The sequence below is a fragment of the Macrobrachium rosenbergii genome, chromosome 37 (genome assembly GCF_040412425.1).
Source record: "Macrobrachium rosenbergii isolate ZJJX-2024 chromosome 37, ASM4041242v1, whole genome shotgun sequence".
Classification (NCBI taxonomy): Eukaryota; Metazoa; Arthropoda; class Malacostraca; order Decapoda; family Palaemonidae; genus Macrobrachium; species Macrobrachium rosenbergii.
This window is the reverse complement of record NC_089777.1, coordinates 6,326,560-6,349,974: the sequence shown is the minus strand read 5'-3', so window position 1 is coordinate 6,349,974 and position 23,415 is coordinate 6,326,560. Positions and strand designations below refer to the sequence as shown.

The 23,415-nt window shown below is 41.6% G+C and overlaps 1 protein-coding gene across 2 annotated transcripts in view; it reads right to left on the bottom strand.

The window, feature by feature from the left end:
• Positions 1–287: 287 nt before the first annotated feature.
• LOC136825280 (uncharacterized) overlaps positions 288–23,415 on the bottom strand; it is a 34,085-nt gene continuing 10,957 nt past the window's right edge. Inside the window, exons 1-3 of one of the 2 annotated variants that reach the window (XM_067081359.1) lie at positions 18,061–19,258; positions 17,324–17,536; positions 288–1,493 (exon numbers count right to left, since the gene is read on the bottom strand). In XM_067081359.1, the coding sequence (XP_066937460.1) occupies positions 1,298–1,493; positions 17,324–17,536; positions 18,061–18,977 (1,326 nt within the window). In that variant the 5' untranslated portion in view covers positions 18,978–19,258 and the 3' untranslated portion in view covers positions 288–1,297. Of the gene's footprint in view, positions 1,494–17,323; positions 17,537–18,060; positions 19,259–23,415 lie in introns of those variants that run through there. The other variant, XR_010849277.1, reaches the window with a different exon arrangement.

Sequence of the window (23,415 nt, the reverse complement as noted above, 5' to 3'; positions counted from 1 at the left end):
CTTGCCAAAAACACTACTCAAAACAGAGAACTGACTAATGAACCCTCATGCTCGAGGACTCTAATCTAAGACTGGTGGGGCCATGGTACAGAGGCTATGGCAATGTACACAAGACTACAGAACATTTGTTTACTTCTGGAGTGGTCTCCTAGAAGAGCTCCTTGCCACAGCTAGAAAGTCTCTTCTGCTATGAATATATCAAGAATGAAAGGTATCTTCAAGTTTAAGCAATTGGTATATGGAATTTTTTTAAAGAAGAATAAGGAAAATTATTCACAGCCATGTAATACAGTCTGGTTTTCTGAACATTTATGTAACTGGCCATGAAACAGAAAGGTCACACGATCCACTACAGGTATGTCAATCCACAGGAGGGGTGCTTCTTGCTGATGACAGCTGATTCACCATTTGCAAGAAAGGTCACATGCTTCACTACAGGAATGTGAATCCACAGGAGGGGTGCTTTTTGCTGATGACTGCAGATTCGTCATTTGCCAAAAAGGTTACACTCTTCACTACAGGAATGTGAACTTATAGGAGGAGGTGCTTCTCGCCGATGACAGTTGATTCAACATTTGCCGGAAAGGTCACACGTTTCACTACGGGAAGGTGAAACTAAAGGAAGGGGTGCATCATGCTGATGACTGCTGATTCACCATTTGCCAGAAGGTCACACGCTTCACAACAGTATTGTGAATCTGAAGGCTGGGGTGTGTTATTTGTTTACTGTACCAATAACCTCCTAAAACATGTATGATGACAATTTACAGCAGTGCTTACATTAGCCACTGTAAAAAAAAAAAATGCAAGAAAGTAGAAATTGGTTACAATGATAAGTCAAAAAGTTTGATACCATTTCACATTAATGTAAGAATCATACTCGGCACTAATCAAAAAAGTTCACTGTGCCCTTATCATCGATTGCTGATAAGGTGATTGCTATTTTTGTGGAAATCCCATCTTTTGGAGCTCCTCTGTCTAGATGCTCTAAGATTAAGTTCCTACTGGAAGTATGTGGAAAAATATTAAGTAAAAGGAAAGTTAATAACACTTTGATTTAAAAATATTAAGTAAAAGGAAAGTTAATAACTCTTTGATTTCAATGTCAAGGACAAATCTGAAGAAATGAAAAGTAACATTTTCACTGTTATTCGTCTCATAGTCACTTAACCCACCCAAAATATTTCAAAACAAGGTCAAGGCAAACGATTATGATTATATTTTTATACATGATTTGTACATGATTCAAATGAATAACGTTTGATGACGGTAGTATTCATGAGATGCCATTTCATGTCTACTTATGAGTTTCCCAGTGGGATGTGAAAGTTGTCAGATTTGCAAAGGACACATGGCAAATGCGACACTGGAACAAGCCTTGGCTGGGGTGTTTGGTTTTCAAGTGGTCCTTCAGATCCCAGGAATACTTGAAGAGCCTGCTGCATCTAGGGCAAGCATAAGGTTTTTCTCCAGTGTGGATTCTCAAGTGAGACCTGTGGGCAGAAAAAACTGATCTCTAGAAGAGAAATAAAGTTACTTGTGGTTCTCAAGTGATAAAACGATAATAAAAAATACAAGTATACATGTAAATAATTTTATACTTAAAAAAACACAAGCACATATACTGTAAGGTGTCAAAGAAACGAGCAGGTAAAGGTTACTGCTGGTTTATTACAGATCCAGGCGGCTTATATTGCGGCCGACTGACGCCGGGCCGTGAGAGACAATGGAATTGACTGTGACCTGAGGTCGAAACAATAAACAATAATATGCAGTGAACGAGTACGAATTACAATACGAAACATACAGAGACACAATATAGATACAGTCTTGATGCCTGTGAATGAAGAAACATGTGATACACAATGTGTGACATTCGTATAAATACCATAAAGTAAAAATGATTAAAATGCGTGACCTGGCACGTTTTAGGCGTGACTAATTTAGCTTGAAGAAAACGGGAAGTCACCAAAGAAAACAAGCTCAGCGGAGACTTAATTAATGGCGCCGCGAAACACTATCCTGGCGCCGAATTGGTGACTTTACAAATACTCCCCAAGACGAGGGGACGGCGTCTGATTAATCCCCTGTACCTGGTGGGACGCTGAAGGGTGCCGCGGCTCCTTGAGGATAACTGAGGGGCCTCCTGCCTGTGAGGCTGCTGTTTGGGCGGTCCCTTCCTGGGCGGCGCGCCTGCGGTGGTGAGGGCGTGCTGGAGTGCGTTTGGGCGGAAGGGGTGCTGCGGCGCTGCCGGGACTCTCCGACAGGAAGGCGGGCTTTAGCCGGTCTATGGAAACCCAGTCGTTCCTGCCTGGAAGTGCCAGCCGAACGCCTTGCTGTTCGCCCAGCACGCGGAAGGGTCCCCTGTAGGGCTTAGTTAGTGGTGGACGGACGGGCGTCGACTCTGACGAAGACGTGGGTGGCGGATGACAGCTGTGGCGGCACGAAGGTGGGTTGCTCTGTCGATGTATGAGCGCCTGCAAGGGCGAACTTGCCGCCACGTCGCGGAGCCTCTGCAGAGATGGGGGAGTGGCGATCATCCGTCACGAGCTCTCCGGCACCACGAGGGTTCCCCATAGGTTTGTTCAGCTGCGGATGGGGTGCCGTCGGCTCTGGGGCGGTCCTCAACCCGAGGAGGACCCACGGCAGCTGATGTTTCCAGTCCTCGGCGGTGCAGCGGGGCCATGAGGATGACTTTAAGGACCTGTGGAACCGTTCAACCAGGCCGTTGGCCGCTGGGTTGTACGCTGTGGTGGTGTGGTGCGTGGTTCCCAGCAGTTGAGCCAGGGCAGACCACAGCTCGGAGAGGAAAGCGGGGCCTGTCGGTTGTGATGTGGTCCGGGGCGCCGGCGGCTAACCCAACTGGAGAGCAGGGCCTCGGCGCACGCGCTGGCGGTGGCTTCTTGCATGGGCGTGGCTTCAGGCCACCTCGTTGAACGGTCTACCACCGTGAGGAGGTATCTGGATCCGCCTGATGGGGAAGGGCCCGACGACGTCGATGTGGATGTGGCGAAGCGGCGCCCTGGTTGTGGGAACTCGCCTACCCCGACTGCGTGTGACGACCCACTTTACTGGTCTGGCACTGCAGGCACTGTTTTGCCCAGGCTGTGGCGTCCTTTGCACCCGTGCCAGACGAACTTTTTGAAAGCAGTTTGGCGTGGTCCTGCCGGAGGGGTGTGAGAGGCCGTGGATGATGTCAAATACCTGGCGGCGTGAGGCTGGAACCAAAGGCGGGGCTGGCCTGTGCTGATGTCACAGAGCAGGCTGGGGCCTCCGGGGCGAGGTCACGTCCCGCCACTTGAGGGATGTGATGGCGGTGCGGTATGCTGGGGTTTCTGGGTCAGCGGCCTGTTCTCTGGCAAGGTCCTGGTAATCTACACCAAGCTGCACCATGCTTCAACTCGACTCTGGAGAGGCGTCTGCTACGGGATTTTCTTGCCGGGAGGTACCTGACGGAACAGGTAAATTCGGCTATGGCTGAGAGGTGGCGCTGCTGTCTGGAAGACCATGCGTCCCCTTGCTTCGTGAAAGCGTGAACCAGTGGCTGGTGGTCTGTGAAGATTGTGAAGGGCGTCCCTCCAGGAGGAACTTGAAGTGCCGAACTGCGCTGGTACATCGCGCAGAGTTCCCTGTCGAAGGTGCTGTATCGGGACTCTGCGGGATTGAACTTCTTGCTGAAGAAGGCGATGGGCTGGGGCGCCGTTGATGATTTGCTCCAGAACAGCACCGCAGGCAACGTTACTGGCGTCTGTCGTCAGCTGGAGGGGAGCCTTGGGATCCTGGTGTGCCAAGGCGGTTGCCTTGGTGAGGGCGCCTTCGTCCGGGAAAAGGCCTGCTGCTGGCTGGGTCCCCAAGACAGGGACTTCGGTTGACCTTTAGGACTTCCGTCAGGGGGCCGTGGTGTGCGCGATCCCGGGGATGAAGCGCCTGTAAGTTTACCATCCCAAGGAACTCCTGGGCGGCCTTGATGGAGGTGGGTGTCGGGGAACTTTGCTACGGCTGCCACTTTCGATGTAAGAGGGCGGACGCCTGTCGGAGATACCGTGACCCAGGAACTCTGCTTTCTGGACGCCGAATGTACACTTGTCAAAATGGACGACGAGGCCGTTTTCTTGGAGGCGCTGGAGGACTGCTTTGATGTGCCTCTGGTGTTCGCTGTGAGACCTGGAAAATATGAGAATGTCGTCGACGAGCGGACGCAGAATTTTAGGTCCCCCAGGATGCTGTCCATGAGCCGCTGGAAGGTGGCCCCGCCGCTCAGCCCGAAGGTGGAGAAGGCGAACACATAGGACCCGAAGGGCGTGATGATGGCTGTCTTTGGTATGTCCTCTGGGCGCAACAGGTACCTGAAAATAAGATTTAAGAAGGTCCAATTTAGTGAATATTTTGGCCCCGTGAAAGGAGGCCGTAAGGTCTTGCATATTGGGCAGAGGGTAGTGGTCGGGCTCCGTTGCAATGTTGAGCCGTCTGTAGTCGCCGCAGGGTCTCCAGGAGCCGTCCGGTTTCTGCACCATGTGGAGGGGGAGGCCCACGGACTGGAGGCTTTCCTGCAGATGCCCATCCGTTCCATCTCCGCGAATGCTTTTTCGCCTCCTGAAGGCGCTGAGGGGAAGCCTGCGGAACTGCATGTGTCGGGGCCCTTTAGTCACTATATGGTGGTATATGCCGTGCTTGGCTGGGGCCCCGGGACTTAGCGGCTCGGGCTTAAACACCTCAGGGAACTCCGACAGAAGGTGTGCGTACTGGTGGGGGGCGACGGCGCTGATGGTGGGTCTGGGTCCCGCCGTTAACGGGAGAGACCGGCAGGAGTCGGTATCGAGGAGGCGCTTGCGCCCCACGTCGACTAGCAGGCCGAAGTGCGCCAGAAAATCGGCCCCCAGGAGTGGGGTTCCTACGTCCGCGACGATGAAGTCCCAGGAGTAATTCTGGCCAAGGATGGAGATCGACAGGAGCCTGGTGCCGTGGAGAGGATGGGGTTTCGTTGGCGGCCGTCAGGGGAAGGCGGCCGGGTCTGGTGTGTCTGGTTGCGGTCCTCTCTGGATGCTGGGAAGACCGACTTGAAGGCTCCTGTGTCGACCAGCATCATCCTGCCGGAGACGGTGTCGCGGACGAAAAACCTACTGTTTTTGAGGCCCTGGGTTCTTCAGCTGCCATGGCGGCCTGTCCTGCTGGCCGCCGCCACCCCCGTTTTTTGAACGGTTGAACGAGCAGGGCGGCAGGCAGTTTCGGGCGTCCTTTCCGAACCACTTGTGATAGCGACAGAAGCCCGGGGACCATCGTCTACTGTGGTTCGGTGGACGTCTGTTGGCGATGGCGTTGACGGACTGCTCTACGTCCTCTTCAGGCTGGACGGAGCTGACCGGCTGAGTGGCCGGTTTTAGCCGCTGTGAAGCCTTGACGGAGTCTGTGAGGTGTTGTGCCGCCTCTGAGGTCCTCGACAGGCATGGTGTAGGGTGAGCGATCTGGTTGCGTACTTCCGGGAGGAGTTGGCGAAGGAAAATTTCCCGTCACGGCTTATCTCCTGCCGCTTGTTCGTTGCCACGAGACTGGTGTTGACAGGAGATCTACGACCATGCCCTGCCGTCTCTTGGATCGAGGTCGTGGCGTGGGTTATTGGCAAGGTCGATAGCATCGGGCGGCCGCCGGCGATGGGCAGGGAGCAAGCTTCGAGGAGGAACTTTTTGTGGTGCTGTATGTGAGGGTGAGTGTTTGGGTACCGAGATGAGTTTGTTGTACACGTCCTCGGAAGGGCGTTGAGCACTGTGTCGGCCTGTAGGATTTCGTCCGTGAGGTCCGCGATTCTGAAGTGGCTCTCCACCCTGCGCAGCCACCTCGATGGGTTGCCCTGCGTAAACGGGCGGCAGCTTTAGGGTGAGGGCGGCCCGCGATTGTGTTGCCCGGCCGTCGTGTGTTCGGGCGCTGGTGTGGAGTTGGGGGAGGGCCTCGATGCGGGGCGGCGCGGCTGCGATGGGAGGTAGGTAAACCCTCGGAGTCCGCGGGGTCGCGTTTAACTGCATGAAGGAGGGGATATCCGCGTCCATGCTCGCTCCTTTGACCCCCTTACTGGAGTAGGATACTCACGTCAGTACGCACTTTCGTGCGCCGTGTGGTTCCGCTAGTGACGCTGGTGGGGTACGCCGACGAGAGTCAGCACGCTCAAACGCTGGTTACAGCGCTGTGTTTAGGCCGCTAAGAGCGTTTTTGGAGAAATCCTGGAGCCAAGACTGAGTCGCCGTGTGAGTCCGCTAATGGCTCCGGGATACCCAGGGGTCACCACTGTAAGGTGTCAAAGAAACGAGCAGGTAAAGGTTACTGCTGGTTTATTACAGATCCAGGCGGCTTATATTGCGGCCGACTGACGCCGGGCCGTGAGAGACAATGGAATTGACTGTGACCTGAGGTCGAAACAATAAACAATAATATGCAGTGAACGAGTACGAATTACAATACGAAACATACAGAGACACAATATAGATACAGTCTTGATGCCTGTGAATGAAGAAACATGTGATACACAATGTGTGACATTCGTATAAATACCATAAAGTAAAAATGATTAAAATGCGTGACCTGGCACGTTTTAGGCGTGACTAATTTAGCTTGAAGAAAACGGGAAGTCACCAAAGAAAACAAGCTCAGCGGAGACTTAATTAATGGCGCCGCCGAAACACTATCCTGGCGCCGAATTGGTGACTTTACAATACTGTATATCTTTTTCCCACATTAAGCCGTTTTCCTAACATGAGTTGGCTCCAGGAAAAAACAACACAGCAGTCACTGCCACATTTGTAGGAATGGAATGGAATACAGAATTTTGGCCAAAGACCTAGCACTGGGACCTATGAGGTTAATCAGCGTTAAAAGGGAAACTGAGAGTGGAAAGGTTTGAAAGGTGTAACAGGAGGAAATCCTTGCAGTTGCACTATGTAACAACTGTCAGGAGAGGGTGGATAGCAAGATGGAAGAAAGAGAATATGAATGGAGGTACAGTAAAAGGAATGAAAGGTTGCCTGGGGGCTGAAGGATGCTGCAAACGGGCATTTCTAGACATTTTGGGGGCTGGGGGGCACAGTCCCATTTGGGGCCCCTCTTATGGGGTGGGAGGCGAGCGAAGCAAGCCAAAGCAGTTGGGGGGGGTGGCTGTAAGCCTTCCCGGGAAAATGTTTAGAATATGAGCAATTGTAGGATCCTTTTAAAGGCACTTGTAAATGCAAATTTCAGAAATTTTATTTCTTAAAACTAGGTGTACATTGAATAACTGAAGATCCACTTAATCCACTCAAACATAATGATATGTGATAAAAATGAGGATAACAGTAATGTACTCTGATGGTGATATGATGTGGAGGGAGTTAAATGAATCAATATTGCTGGAAGGGACTCCATTATGTGAAGGGAGGTAGATCAGAGTGAAGGGAGGTAGATCAGAGTGAAGGGAGTTAGAACAGAGTGAATGGAGGTAGAACAAAGTTTGGGGCGGTAGAACAGAGTGAAAAGAAGTGAAAACAGTGAAGGGAAGGTAGAACAGAGTGAGGGGAAGGTAGAAGAGAATGAAGGGAAGGTAGAACATAGTGAAAGGGAGGTAGAACAGAGTAAATGGAGGTAGAACAGTGAAGGGAGGTAGACTTAGCTATATATTACTCATAATTCTCTCCCTCTCCCACACGACACTGACACCTCTTGCCCAAATCCCAAATTCCTAAGTATTATTCCTGGGTCTTCTTTCCCTTCCTGTAACAGTAATTAATTATACATTCTTTTCACAAACTTACCATTGTCCATTCTTTCTGCACAAATCAAACCATCTGTAAAAGTTTACATTCATACTGTCACCAGCCAGCATTCTTATCACTTCTACTTATCTCCTCACTCGCCATTCTAACAATTCTACTATACCCATACACTTTACAATTTTCTTTCAATTGCTCTCAATTCACATTTCACTTCCATAAAGGAGCATTGGCTCAACAATCCAATCATACCTTCCCACTTTGGCTTCCTTAGAGATTTTGTGTCTCTATCCAATCTTCTGCATTTACCCTGCCACCTTCCTCTCTTTGTGACTCGCCTCTTCTCTCATCCTAACATCATCCACCTTACTTACTCCCAAATACTTGCATGAATCAACTGCTTCCATTCTTTCACTATACATTTCTCCATCATCTTTGGTTCCACCTGCCATCATAACCTTGCCCATGTTCACATTTACTTTTAACTTTCTCCTACTGCAATCACTTTTATACTCTCTTCATAGTTTCTGCAGTTTCTCTTCAATATCCCAAAATTAGTAATGTATCATTTGCAATCACCAACCATTTCACACTCCATTCACAACTTATTTTCTTTAGCTAAAAACTTTACATTCACATCTACTGTCCTTTCACTGACTTTTCTCAACACTCCATCCCAATATATATATATATATATATATATATATATATATATATATATATATATATATATATATATATATATATATATATATATATATTATATAATTGTCACGATGTGTTCCAAGTACCTGGTTATTACAAAACTAATCACAGAATTCAAAAATTTATCTCACTTCAGCCAGATATTATGAACTCTCATAATAATGAAAATTATGACTGAGCACTCTAAAGGTAACAGTGATCCCTTAAAAAGCTTATTAATCACATGAAAAAATCAAACTAAGTTTATCAAAACAAGTGCGAGGTATCAACAATTAAACAAGAAATATACTACAGTAAAAGGGCATCACTCCATCAAACAACTTTAACTGTTTCCCTGGTCTTAATTCACTTCAGCACAACTAAAGGAACACAACATATTTATCACTTTGCCTTATGCACACAATTAATCCTATTCACTCGTGGTCAATAAATGAAACACTGTTTTTAAAAATTTCAAATAAAAAAATCTATTTTCAAATTCAACATTTATCATTAGAATTCACAATCTGAAAAAATTTATTATTACTTGAAAACAACACAAAACTTAATTAATTCTTGAATTAAATTATTAAACAAAACTAAATCACAAAAACTTTAATTTATCAGGAAATGAAATCAATCAAGTAAAATTTAAACTCAAGAATCACTCATGATTTGAAAAGAAAATCTTAGTAAATGAAAATTAAATCAAGTATTCAATGTTACATTATCAAGAAATATTTAAAATGTTACGTAAATAAATTTTAAATCACCAATATATAAAATGTGAAAAATTAAGAGATTGCAAACACAAGAACACATAAAAATATACAAAATATTTACCAAAAACAATTTCAATAAGGCAAAAATCTCTCGATATACCTTATTATACCATGGTAACAATAAGTAAAATTCACTTTACCTTACACAAGCTTGTGAAAACCCTTGCAAAATCACCTGAAATGCAGCTGCTTGAGATTCACAAAACACTTTTTTGTTAGGCACTGTTATACACTTCCTACATTCAGATCTCAAAAGCTAAGATTAATACCAGCGACCACACAAATATTTTATGTTAATAATTTCTCTCTCTTGAAGAGAGAGAGAACCACACGAACAGTCTCTGAAATCTGAATGAGCAAACTCTTGGATTCCAGTAAGAAAAAATCTTAATATGATCAAAATAGACTGCAGCTGGCTAATTTTGACTGGCACGTTTTAAAAACAAAACGAAAAACCCAAATTGGTTTCCAGAATGGAACAGCTATTGTTATCTCTCGCCTGCCAACACGTTATCTTTTGCATGTTGCTGATATACTACATTACTATTAAAAACGTATTATTAATTCTAAATTACGCTGTTGATTGATTGATTGATTATGAAATTTAGCTGTTAAGTTATCTAAATCACTAACTCTTTTGAGATCTGACATTGTGCTATACATGATACTTCAACAATTATTATCATGACACAAAACACGTGACAACTAGAACAGTAAATATATAAAAATCATGGAATGATATACATATTACAAGGCAATATCATGAATATATATATATATATATATATATATATATATATATATATATATATATATATATATATATATATATATATATATATATAGAGTAAACTTCCCCAGATTCGCATTCTCACAATTTGCGCAAATTTCTGTGGAAACTGTCTATAAATTATTCATGGGAAAACTTTGACAATTTGCAGATTAATATTTGAAAATTACTACTGTAAATCATTATTTTATCATAACATGCATATGTTGGTACAGTACAGTATTTAGTCACGAAAATATGAAAATACAGAATATTGCTCTATGAAACTTTTCATAGAGCAATATTCTGTTCATAGAGCAATATTCTGTATTTTCATATTATTTTCATGACTAAACACTGTATTGTACCTACATATACATGTTATGATAAAATAATGATTTACGTACTAATTTTCAAATAATATTAAGTCTAATAAGATTAAATAATAACATTAAATAATATATAAATAATAATCCTCTCTCTTTCTCCTTCCTTTCTTCTCCTCTCGGCTTGAAAATCTCAGAAATCTCTCTCTCTCTCTCTCTCTCTCTCTCTCTTTTTATCTCTTACTGAGATGATAGAATTTTTATGCATATGTAATATGTATGATTTTTTTGTTATGTATGATAAATAAATGATTTATTATTTATCAAATATTAATATTAATGTACTAAACACAGCAAAATATCAATTCATTAAAGAAAATATAGTGAATTAGTAAGATTTCAGTTCAATATAAATTCTTTCCCTCATCTTTTTCCAAAAGCTTTGGAGCAGGGGGGTGTAACCTGTCAAATATGTTAAATATTTTGACATGCTGACTGCAAGGGTAGGAGATTTTGCCACTCGGTGGTTAAATAAATGTTGCCACTTGCTGGTCAAATACCCTATGAAGGATACTGAAAAATCTCTTTCTCTCTCTCTCACTACGACAGATTTTTTTATGCATATGTAATATGTTTATTTGTTTTGTATGCTGTACATTTATAGATGTGATGTTACTTTGTTATTCATGCTATAATTACAAATGTTTCATTTGTGTAGTAAATTATTACAAATTTTAAACAAATACATATCATTCCCAGTCTTTTCTCAGATTCTTCAGGGCAGGGGCGTGCAAGTACCAGTCAATTAACATAGACATATTGACATAGACCACGAAGGGGAGGTAATGTTGCCACAGAGGGTCAAGGATATCTCTCTCTTTCTTTTTCCTTCATAAATCATGAATTTCCATCTTTTGATGTCTAACGTAAGAATAACTTCTTTGTCTCTTTCCAAAGTTAATCTCTCTTTCTTTGTCATAATATGTAAGAACAAACACCTCCCCTCTCTCTCTCTCTCTCATGCCAAAGGGTACTCAGAATGTGAGAGATGGATAGACAGATAGATAGACTGATAGAAAGGGAGAGTGGCTGATACAATGATATACTCTCTCTCTGTTACTGGCTGGAAGGGTTAGAAGTACATACATATACATTTTTAAGGGTGAAATGTTTAAGGTGACTTTGATATAATTTCAAAGATTACTACGGTAATAGGATAATAATTTAAGGTATATCTGATGTAGGATGCTATAGTTTAAAGTATACATTTAGTATCTGAACTTTCAAGATAGGCAAAAAATCTCTCTCTCTCTCTCTCTCTCTCTCTCTCTCTCTCTCTCTCTCTCTCTCATGCCAAAGGATACTCAGAATGTGGGAGATGGATAGATAGATAAATAGAAAGGGAGAGTGATTGATAGAAAGATACACTCTCTCTCTCTCTCTCTCTCTCTCTCTCTCTCTCTCTCTCTGTTATTGGCTGGAAGGGTTAGAAGTACATACGTATATATTTTAAAGGGTAAAATGTTAAGATGACTTTGAAATGATATTAATAATATCATTTCAAAGATTATTTAACACAGTAATAGGATAATAGTTTAAAGTATATTTGATGTAGATGCTAGTTTAAGGTATACATTTGTACTTGAACTTCCAAGATAGGAAGTTATAGGCATTTTTAGAGGGGGGTGTTAAATATTCACAGATTTTAACTATTCGCAGGGGTTTGTGGTACGCATCCCCCATGAATTCACAAAAAGTTTACTTTATATATGTATATTATGATCAAAATATATATATATATATATATATATATATATATATATATATATATATATATATATATATATATATATATATATATATATATATATATATAGTGTGCATAAGTAACACCCTTTCTTTAAGTGGAACAAAATTAAAGCCTTTTTGATTATCCTTTATTTTTTCCAACATAAATGTATTGCTACAGGTTAATAGATTAATATAATATATTAACAAAATTAATATAATGCTTATTCGGTTTAATAATGTTCAATACAAATGATATTTCGGCTTTGCACCCTTGGGATATTAAATTCAGATGATAACAATCTTGCGGTTTCAGCACCATTTTTATTGTTTTGATAATACAATTGAATTGCTTTTACTCTGTTCCTTTGTTAATCTCATGGTTATATAGAATATCTGAAAAATGAAGATTTAGCAAATTAATTAAAGAAAATAATAAAGAAAATATACATTATAAGATATAAAATTAAAAAGGGCGTTACTTATGCCACATTATTAAACCGAATAAGCATTATATTAATTTTGTTAATATAATATATTAATCTATTAACCTGTGTCAATACATTCATGTTCAAAAAAAAATAAAGGATAATCAAAAGGCTTTAATTTTGTTCCACTTAAACAAAGGGCGTTACTTATGCCACACCCTGTATATATATATATATATATAGAAATCATCAACACACAATCACGTGTGGAACAGAAATAAATTTCTGACTCACGTCGGGATCGAACCCAGGTCTCTCAGGTGGAAAGCAAGGGCGTTATCACTGGGCCATACAAGTCTAAAAGAAGTTGGAACCTGAGAGCAACTGCACCCAAGAAATTACCTGGGCAAGCTAACTGCTTGCATACCAGCGAGTTTTCCCAACTTCCCGACTCAGCAATGACCCAATAGACAACATTTCATTCGAATAATCCCTTCTGAGTGAATAAGATAGAAATCATCAACACACAATCAATCCACGTGTGGAACAGAAATAAATTTCTGACTCACGCCGGGATTGAACCCAGGTCTCTCAGGTGGAAAGCAGGGCGTTATCCACTGGGCCATACAAGTCTAAAAGAAGTTGGAACCTGAGAGCAACTGCACCCAAGGAATTACCTGGGCAAGCTAACTGCTTGCATACCAGCGAGTTTTCCCCAACTTTCTGACTCAGCAATGACCCAATAGACAACATTTCATTCAAATTATCCCTTCTGAGTGAATAAGATAGAAATCATCAACACACAATCACGTGTGGAACAGAAATAAATTTCTGACTCACGTGAGGATCGAACCCAGGTCTCTCAGGTGGAAAGCAGGCGTTATCCACTGGGCCATACAAGTCTAAAAGAGCAGTTGGAACCCGAGAGCAACTGCACCCAAGGAATTACCTGGGCAAGCTAACAACATTTTGCATACCAGCGAGTTTTCCCAACTTCCGACTCAGCACGCTGGCCAATAGACAACATTTCATTCGAATTATCCCTTCTGAGTGAATAAGATAAGAAATCATCAACACACAATCACGTGTGGAACAGAAATAAATTTCTGACTCACGTCCTGGATCACGTGAACCCAATTTATTTCTCTCAGGTGGAAAGCATCTTATTATCACTGGAGGGATAAAGTCTAAAGAAGTTTGGAACCTGAGCAAACTGCACCCGGAAGTTGGGCAAAACTAACTGCTTGCAAACCAGCGAGCTTTCCCCAACTCCTGGGTGCAGTTGCTCTCAGGTTCCAACTTCTTTAGACTTGTATGGCCCAGTGGATAACGCCCTTGCTTTCCACCTGAAGACCTGGGTTCGATCCCGACGTGAGTCAGAAATTTATTTCTGTTCCACACATGATTGTGTGTTGATGATTTCTATCTTATTCACTCGAAGGGATAATTCGAAATGCTGTCTATTGGGTCATTGCTGAGTACGGAAGTTGGGGAAAAACACATGCAAGCAGTTAGCTTGCCCAGGTAATTCATGGGTGCAGTTTCTCTCAGGTTCCAACTTCTTTTTAGACTTGGATGGCCCAGTGGATAACGCCCTTGCTAAAATATCCACCTGAGAGACCTGGGTTCGATCCCGAAGGCTGAGTCAGAAATTTATATATATATATATATATATATGTATATATTGTGTATATAATATATATATATATATGTATATATATATATATATATATATATATATATATATATATATATATATATATATATATATATATATATATATATATATATAATTTCCAAGAATCCCAGCCACCAACTGCTTCATTTAAAGCTGGAAAATATAGCAGTGTATTTTGGTCACTACCTAACAAGGAAGGATGAGAGAAATAGAGGCCCCTCCCTTAATCTTTTAATCACTTTATATCCCTTTCAACTTTCTCTTCTTGAACCTATGACTGCGAGAGACTTGTTTACAGAGACACGAGGTGAGCCGGGAAGGGAGATTAAGAGAAAAGACACCTGGGACTGAGTCATAGATGAAACCAACCCCTGGACTGACGTCACATAAAGAGAGATGCGTTGCTGGACGCAAGAGAGACACTGCTGGGCGCGAGAGAGACACTTCAGAGAGAGCCATGCCCCATCCTTTGGGGATCTTTAGTCTTCTTATCTGTGAATCCCTCAGCTTTCCTCTGCCGCCATTTCCTCTTCTACAAGGTAAAGCGATCTGTTGCAAAAGTTCTTCCATGTCAGTCACAGTGGTTAAATTCTCGTCATCCTAGTTCCATCTCTAAGTGCCAGTATTTCCATATCAACCTTGCTTTGTTAGGTCAGTGTTACGCAAATGCCTTTGTTTAAATAATTATATAAAATCGTGTGCTCAAGGCTTCCTGGCACCCTCTGTGCTCGCCCTGTCCTATGTAAATTTTACTGCTTCCTTACTGGCTTTTAATTCGTGAACCCCTATCTTTACAGAGGGTTGTTAGCAGTGGAAACCTCTCTTGATTGTGCCGTGTGTCAGCATCGTCACACCGATGGATGTACTTTCAAGTTTCCCCCGTTATAATTAACCTCTTAGGCCTTGCATGCCTCATTAGTCCATTTCATCTTCTGATATTTCATTTCATGTAAATACACGTAATTTTAAACTTACCCTAACGTGTTTACTTACAAATACCTTGTGAGTTGAGCCCTCAGCTCCTATCAATCCCCCATTTTCCTTGTGTTTTTACAATTTCCTAAATCAACAGCAGTCAGATTTTATATAAAAATAGAGTTAGTGATGAAATAATTCATTTAGGGTCTATAACTGGCTCATGGTATATTTCCCAGGAAAAATCATAATACATATACGAGTATAATATATATATATATATATATATATATATATATATATATATATATATATATATATATATATATATATATATATATATATATATAGACAGATAGATAGATAGATAGATATATACATATATATATATATATATATATATATATATATATATATATATATATATATATATATATATATATATGACTTTTTTTATCACATCACCGTGATTCATATCCAGTCAGTAAGCTACAAACGTCCTTTAATATCAATTCAGCTCTACCTCGGAAATAATATATTTTTCATATATGTTACCGAAGGGAATTTTTAGTTGATAATAAGTTCGTCGTCTCGTGGGCTCGAACCACGAGACGACGAACTTATTATCAACTAAAAAAATTCCTCGGTAACATATATGAAAATATTATTTCCAGTAAAGCGAATTGATATTAAATAACGTTTAGTAGCTTTACTGATTATATGTATATATATATATATATATATATATATATATATATATATATATATATATATATATATATATATATATATATATATATATATACAATTTACCTAGAAAATGCTTATCATGAGCCTGCTTTTTAGGCTCTAAATGAATGATTTAGTTACTTGACTCAATATTTTTATAGTATCTGACTGCTGTTGATTCAGGAAATTGTAAAAACAAAGAAAAAGGGGGAATATAACTGAGCTGATGGCTCTACTCACAAGCAGTTGTAAGCAAATACTTTAGGGTAAGTTTAAGATTATGTATATTTACATTAAATGAACAACCAGAGGATGGAATGAACTATGCATGCAGGTAAGGCCTGAGAGATTAATTATAACTAGGAACACTTGAAGGTATATCCGTCACTGATAACGGGCATTGGGGGCTCACGGTGGACAAGGCACAATCAAGGTAGAATCCCACAACTAAGGATCCCTCTGTAGATGGAGAGATTTACAAATTAAAGGCCAGCAAGGACACAGTAAAATATGCATAGGACAAGGCGGTGCATGGAGGGTATCAAGGATACCTTGAACACATGATTTTGTGTAATTACTTCAACACTGGAATTTTCGTAACACTGCTCTAACAAGGCAAGGTTAATGTGGAAATCCTGACACTTCGAAATGATAATAGGTAGTATAGTATGAGAATTTCAACAGTGTGAATGAATGAAAAGAACTTTTGCAACAGATCACTTTACCTTCTAGAAGAGGTGGCTTCAGCGTGGGTAATGGTGGCGGAGGAGGGCTAAAAGGCTTCACTGGTAAGAATACCAAGGCCCCCTACAAGATAGGACCACGTGGTAGAGGCATGGTGCTCTGAAAGAGGCGGGAATGCAAATGTGACTCGCTTACGTCCAGATCTGTCTCTAACTTCTGTCTCTAACTTCTCATTCCTTGGTCAGGCCTTTTAAGACCTCGGGTCAGGGATTATGATGCTTTCCTCATACAGATGGGGTTAGTGTCATCCCTCTATGCACGCGCATCATTTGAACTGTGGGTCACCTCGTAGGTGTTCCTACAGGAGCCACACCTCTCTCTTAATCTGATTTATTCTGCCTCTGACCAGAAATTAATCTCCTCCCAGCCTCGTGGTCTCAAAAACAAAGGGCTTCCCACAGTCACATGTTCAAAGACAGAAGGTGGGAGAGATATACAGAGTGCAATTAACAGATTTAAGGAGGGGCCAATATTCCTTTCACCCTTCCATGTCAGGCAGTGCTTAAGCAATGCATTGTATTCTTACTTCTGAGTTTTTAAATTAAGTGTTGGTAGCTTGGATGCTTGGGAAGATGTAGCTATATATATATATATATATATATATATATATATATATATATATATATATATATATATATATATATATATATATATATATATATGCATTCACTTGGAGGGAAATGAAAGCAGGAAGCGAGTTTCACAGCTTAGCACCAGAGAGAGAAACAAACAGAACTGATCTATATTCACCTGAGTCTATCCTTCCGACTGAATCTTGCCCCGCAAGTTGGGCACTCAAACGGCCTCTCTCCGCTGTGTGTCCTTTTGTGTATGTTGAGATGAGAGAGCTGGTTGAACCTTCTCGGGCACTCAAGACACTGGAATGGGCGAATTGGGGAATGGAATTTCTCGTGGTTCTCCAGCTGGGCTTTGCTTCGAAAAGTTGCATCACAAAAATCGCACCTGGAATCGAATAGAATAGAATATACAATTTAGGACAAAGGACATAGCGCTGGGACCTACAATAAGGTCATTCAGCGCTGGAACAGAAACTGAGGGTAAAGAAGGTTTGAAAGGTGTAACAGGAGGAAAACCACAGTTGCATTATGAATCAACTGTTAGGGTTAAGGAAAGTAAGATTAAAGAAAGAGGATACGAACGGAGGTACAGTTATAAGGAATAAATGGGGTTGCAGCTAGGGGACGAAGGGGCGCTGCAAAGAACCTTAAGTAGTGCCTACAGTGCACCTCATGCACTATCCCCCTATGGGGCACCTGGAATCCAGAAATTAAAAGTTTTGTTCAGGATATTAATACCCATTTGATAACTTGGCCATAGAACTGATGTGGAAATAATTGTTCCTCTTTGGTCTACACCAACTTTAGTACTATTTTCTCAACAAAAGCAGATTAAAGGTGATGCAATTCTTAATGTACTAAAAGATTTCAGCCTTAAAAACATACATAGAAAGTACAGTTGCTGCATACCTCAAGAGCTCAGTATGCTCTGGAAGGGTAACTATTACGCTTCTGCTTTCTGTATTCGTACAAATCCTTTTATTTGCTTCTGAGTTACACATTCCATCACCATTTCCACGAATCGCTGATGATTTCACCGAGCTAGTTTCACTCAGGTCTGAAGTCAATGGAAAACTGCAATGGGTTTTTGTAGCACTTACATCACTGTTTATTTTCAGTTCATCTTTCCCTGGCAAAATTGCTGCGGGACCATTCACATCTCTGCTCTTTCTAACCATCTTCAGGTCCTCACTAAGAAATTCCTCAAGCACTTTCGTCTGGGCAGACATCTGGTGTCCTTTGTTGGATCCGCTGTTTTGCACGCAACTGTCATTAGGAATATGTTCACACGGAAGAATAGAGCAACAAGGATAACTGCCAGGCACCGGGGCTGCATCTAATACACTTTTATACTCAACCGTTTTCAAACAATTTTCACAATCATCTTTTCTTTGACCCAAGTCTCGCGACCAATGAAGAAATGTCAACAGTTTTGGGTCATCATTTCTCGATGTTTCGAAATCGTTTAAAGTGTCCTCGTTCGTTAAACCTCTCTCTGACTTCTCCAGTTGAAAATGAAGCCCTCCTAACTGTGACTGCACAATGTTGCCGTTATCGGCTGAATTCTGGCGATCGATGTGTTTATGCATAGGCCAAGAATTATTATCAGGAACATGATCCTCCTTGCAAATACCAGCGTTTACTTCATTAGGTTCCTCCTTAACTGAGAGGGCCGTGCCAATCAAATCGTCAGCCTGATTTTCTGCTTTTAATTTCTTCATAATCTCTAGGTTTATCGTTCCACGCTTGCTAAACTCACCACATTCTAACCGATTCTCTCTCAAGCCGTTTTCCATCGACTCGACTAGGTCCCGAAAACTGAACATGATTTTATGAACTACAATTTCTGTATTTCACTTTGCCTTCTCTTACTTCCTAATGAGCACCACATTCTTTGGAAGCTTGAATTTCAAGTCACTGGCCCTTCTGTGGAATTGTTCCATATGAATAGGCTTCATTTCTGAATAATAATATTTTATTTTCATTAACCCACGTCTGGGATTTACTTCAATAATGCCTTCCGATGATTTTAAGCTTTTATAAACAAATCACACGATTATATTCGGCAAAGAGCACGAGACCCGCAACGCTGATATTCCTGTTCTCTTGTGACTCTAGACTGGAAGTGACTAAAGTGTCAGCAACCCCGACGGAGAGAAACCACAAAAGTTCAGCTTTTATCGGAAAGAAGCCAAGTGAAGTCTCCATGACTCGAATCACAAAGGTGACCAAGGTGGGATGGTTGTGTGATAGATATTTTCGACATACTTCAAAGTATCTATCAACATAATTATATATATATATATATATATATATATATATATATATATATATATATATATATATATATAATGTATATATATAATATATATATATATATATGTATATATATATATATACATATTATATACATACATACGTGTGTATATATTCTTAATATTATTTACCATTGTTGTTTTATATTTGTATTTATAATTTTTTATTTTAATTCAAATGACGAATATATATATATATATATATATATATATATATATATATATATATATATATATATATATATATATATATATATATATATATATATACTGCATGTGCATTAAGCTACAAATGTCCTTTAATGTCCAATTCACTCTACCTGAGAAATAATATATTTTCATATATGTTACCCAAAGAGGAATTTTTTAGTTGATAATAAGTTCGTCATCTGGTGGGCTCGAACCATGAAAGATAAGAACTCAGGACTGCAGTGACGCGCATTTAACCACACAGCCAACGAGTGAGGTACAAGTTGACACCGACTCCCACCTACAAATCACTGTCGAACTCAGGTATACAACTTGTTGGCCGTGTGGTTAAATGCACGTCACCCCGAGTTCACATCCCACCTACAAATCACTGTCGAACTCAGGTTACATATTCTTCATATATAAAAGTGAATGTTTGTATATTTTATATATATAAACACTGTACATGCCTATATATAAAAGTGAATGTTTGTATATTTTGGTTGCCCACTATAGAAATCCGAACAGACCCAGACGAAATTTTTCACACAGCCCCCATGATCCCTACCCCGTGACAGGCGTACAAACACAAACAAAACAAACGAAATTGTTGTTTTTTCCATTATCTTTTCCTTCAGCTTTCTGGGTTAATTATCATTTTTCTCCTGACTCTCCACCTTTTCTTCCAGGTGCTGTCAGATGTGTGATTTCATTAAATTCCTCCCACTACATACCCTGTAATCAGTTTAGTACATCCAAAAAGCTAAACAGATGTGTTTGACTGTATTAGAATTACTTTCATTCAGTCATGAAGCAATGTAATTCAAAATATAACTTCTACCACCACACTAGTCAGACCTTAAAATCCTCGCCACGAGTAGTAACAGACCAAATGTTTCTGTGACACATACCCCAGCATTAAATAATCACTAGCACTGAAATTACCACATTTTTTTTCAGTGTTCACCTAAAGCCAAACGTATCTTAATCATACCCTGCCGATAAAATACAAATCCTTAAGTGCCCTGTGGCATTACCACCACCATATTTAAGTACTTAATCCACGAACAAAACATCATAGTTACTGGCACAACTTTGAAGATCAAGAACTAATTCATCACCATCCACGCATACATATTAGCAGACTAAATGCTTGTTACAAAACTACCCCCACATTAAAAAATTACTTGCGATGAAATTACCACATTTTTTCAGTGTTCATCTTAAGCCAAACGTATCTTAATTATACCTTACCAATAAAATACAAATTCTTAAGTAACTTGAGGCATTACCATTGTGAGGACAAGAAAGGTCAACTGGGTATTAAATTGTTTATTATGTTGCTGTTGTTTTAGATTTAGCTGGCCTTGTGCTGGCACGGTCTCTTGCTCCTAGAGCAGCCCATAACTCTATGTTGATGATGAGTCTGTGAGATGGGTAGGTTAGATGAAAACTTTATTATAATGCATGAAAGTGATTTTGGTGGGTTGTTTATTACCTGAGCACAGGTTACAAGGCAGAGTGCGGATGGAAAAGTGGTGCCCGACCTCCAATTGCCGTGACTCACACTCTGAGTAATTTTAGTTTGTTGACAGACAAATAAATGGCAATTTTGAGACATAATAAATGTACAATGATGAAATACATATCGGCGGAAAGGCCAGAAAATTCTACACATGACTATTTACAAGAGTGAGAGTCTTGACATATTAAGAAATGTAATGCATGACGTGATTGATGCGAAAATGGAGAGACGTTTGGTGTCTTTACAAGTATTCCCCCCAAGACAATAATTACAAAAGTAATGATTGGAAGACATCTGAAAAATAAAATCAATCATGGAATCGCTTTGGGAGCAGGAGCCGGCCCTGAGTTCTTGATACCTGCTGACGTGGGGTGGCTTCGACTGCTGAATCGCCCAGCGGCTTAGCCGAGCGGACGTGGCCCGACTGGTGGCGGCTTAGCCGACTGGGGTGGCCGCCTGCTGAATCGCTCAGCGGCTTAGCCGAGCGGACGTGGGGTGGCTTCGACTGCTGAATCGCCCAACGGCTTAGCCGAGCGGACGTGGGGTGGCTTCGACTGCTGAATCACCCAGCGGCTTAGCCGAGCAGATGACTTCCTTAGTGCAGCCCTTGGGACATCCTCGACCCCGTTTTGGGATGGTGACAGGATCATCTGCGGCCACGTTTTCCTGGAGGAATTCTAGGGCGCCTGCCGGTTTCCCCCCGAGTTTCGCTTTCTAGCAAGAATGCTGGTTTCAGCCGGTCGACAGAAACCCAGTCTTCACGCTCATGGACGTTGATGAGATAGGCCTTGGATGATCTGCTGACGACACGGTATGGGTCCCTGTACGGTCTGGTCAAGGGTGGGCGGTGGGCGTCAATCCTGATGAAGAAGTAGCTCTTCGTTGGGTGAGTCGGTAGAGCTGTGGACTGTCACTGATGCTGTCACTTGATGGGCCAGAGTTCAATTCCCCGGCCGGCTGATGTTAGAGGAATTTATTTCTGGTGATAAAAATTCATTTCTCGCTATAATGTAGCTCGGATTCCACAATAAGCTGTAGGTCCCGTTGCTAAGTAACCAATTGGTTCTTAGCCACGTTAAATAAGTCTAATCCTTCGGGCCAACCCTAGGAGAGCTGTTAATCAGCTCAGTGGTCTAGTAAAACTAAGGTATACTTAACTTTAACTGATGAAGACGTGGGTGCAGGTATCCAGACCCCCAGGACTGTAGATGTGGGTCCTGTCCATGAAAGTCTTTCGGCAGGGCAGGAACTTCTGTGCCACTTCCCTAAGCCTTGGAAGGGAGGTATCTGCACCATCCGGCACCATGGGGAAGAACTCTCCCGGAACGACTAGTGTTTCCCCGTAGACTTTCTCTGCAGGAGATACGTCGCCATCTGCCCTCGGTGAGGTGCGGAGACCCAGCAGGACCAAGGGAGCTGGGCCTTCCAATTGTCGTCAGTACAGCGTGCCATCAGAGCTGTCTTCAACGAATGGTGGGCCCTTTCCACCATGCCGTTGGCTGCGGGGTTATATGCCGTCATACTGTGGAGAGTTTTCCCCATCAGGCGTGCCAGGGTGACCCAGAGCTCCGACAAGAATGCCGGGCCCCTGTCCGTAGTTATGCTGTCAGGCACACCGAAACAGCTGATCCAACTCGACAGGAGGGCCTCTGCACAGGCGCTCGTTGATGCCTCCATCATCAGGGTTGCTTCCGGCCACCGTATGGAACGGTCTATGACCTTCAGGAGGTATCTGGCGCCCCCTGATTGCGGCAGAGGACCTACGACGTCTACATGGATGTGACTGAAGCGCCAATGTGGTTGAGGGAATTCTCCGATGCCTGATTCTGTGTGCCGGGTGACTTTACTTGTTTGACACGGTATGCAGTTCTTCGCCCACTGCCAAAGGTCCTTCCTGATACCGTGCCACACAAACTTCTCAGTCATCAAGCGCCGTTTTTCCACTGTGCAATTTGGAAAAATATAATGATTTAACGAATGAAGAGTGAACATATATAGTTAAGGGAGTGATTTATGGAAATAAGAAAAAATCAGACACCACAAACGTCCCCAAAAGATTTATGGTTGCTATCAATGAACTGAAAAAAGATAAAAATATACACATGACAAAAGCAGATAAATCAGGTGCTCTTGTAATTTTAAATAAAAGTGAATATGTAGAAAAAATGGATAATCTTTTGGGTGATGATAGCACATATAAAGAATTAAATAAGAACCCGTTAGACAATGTGAACA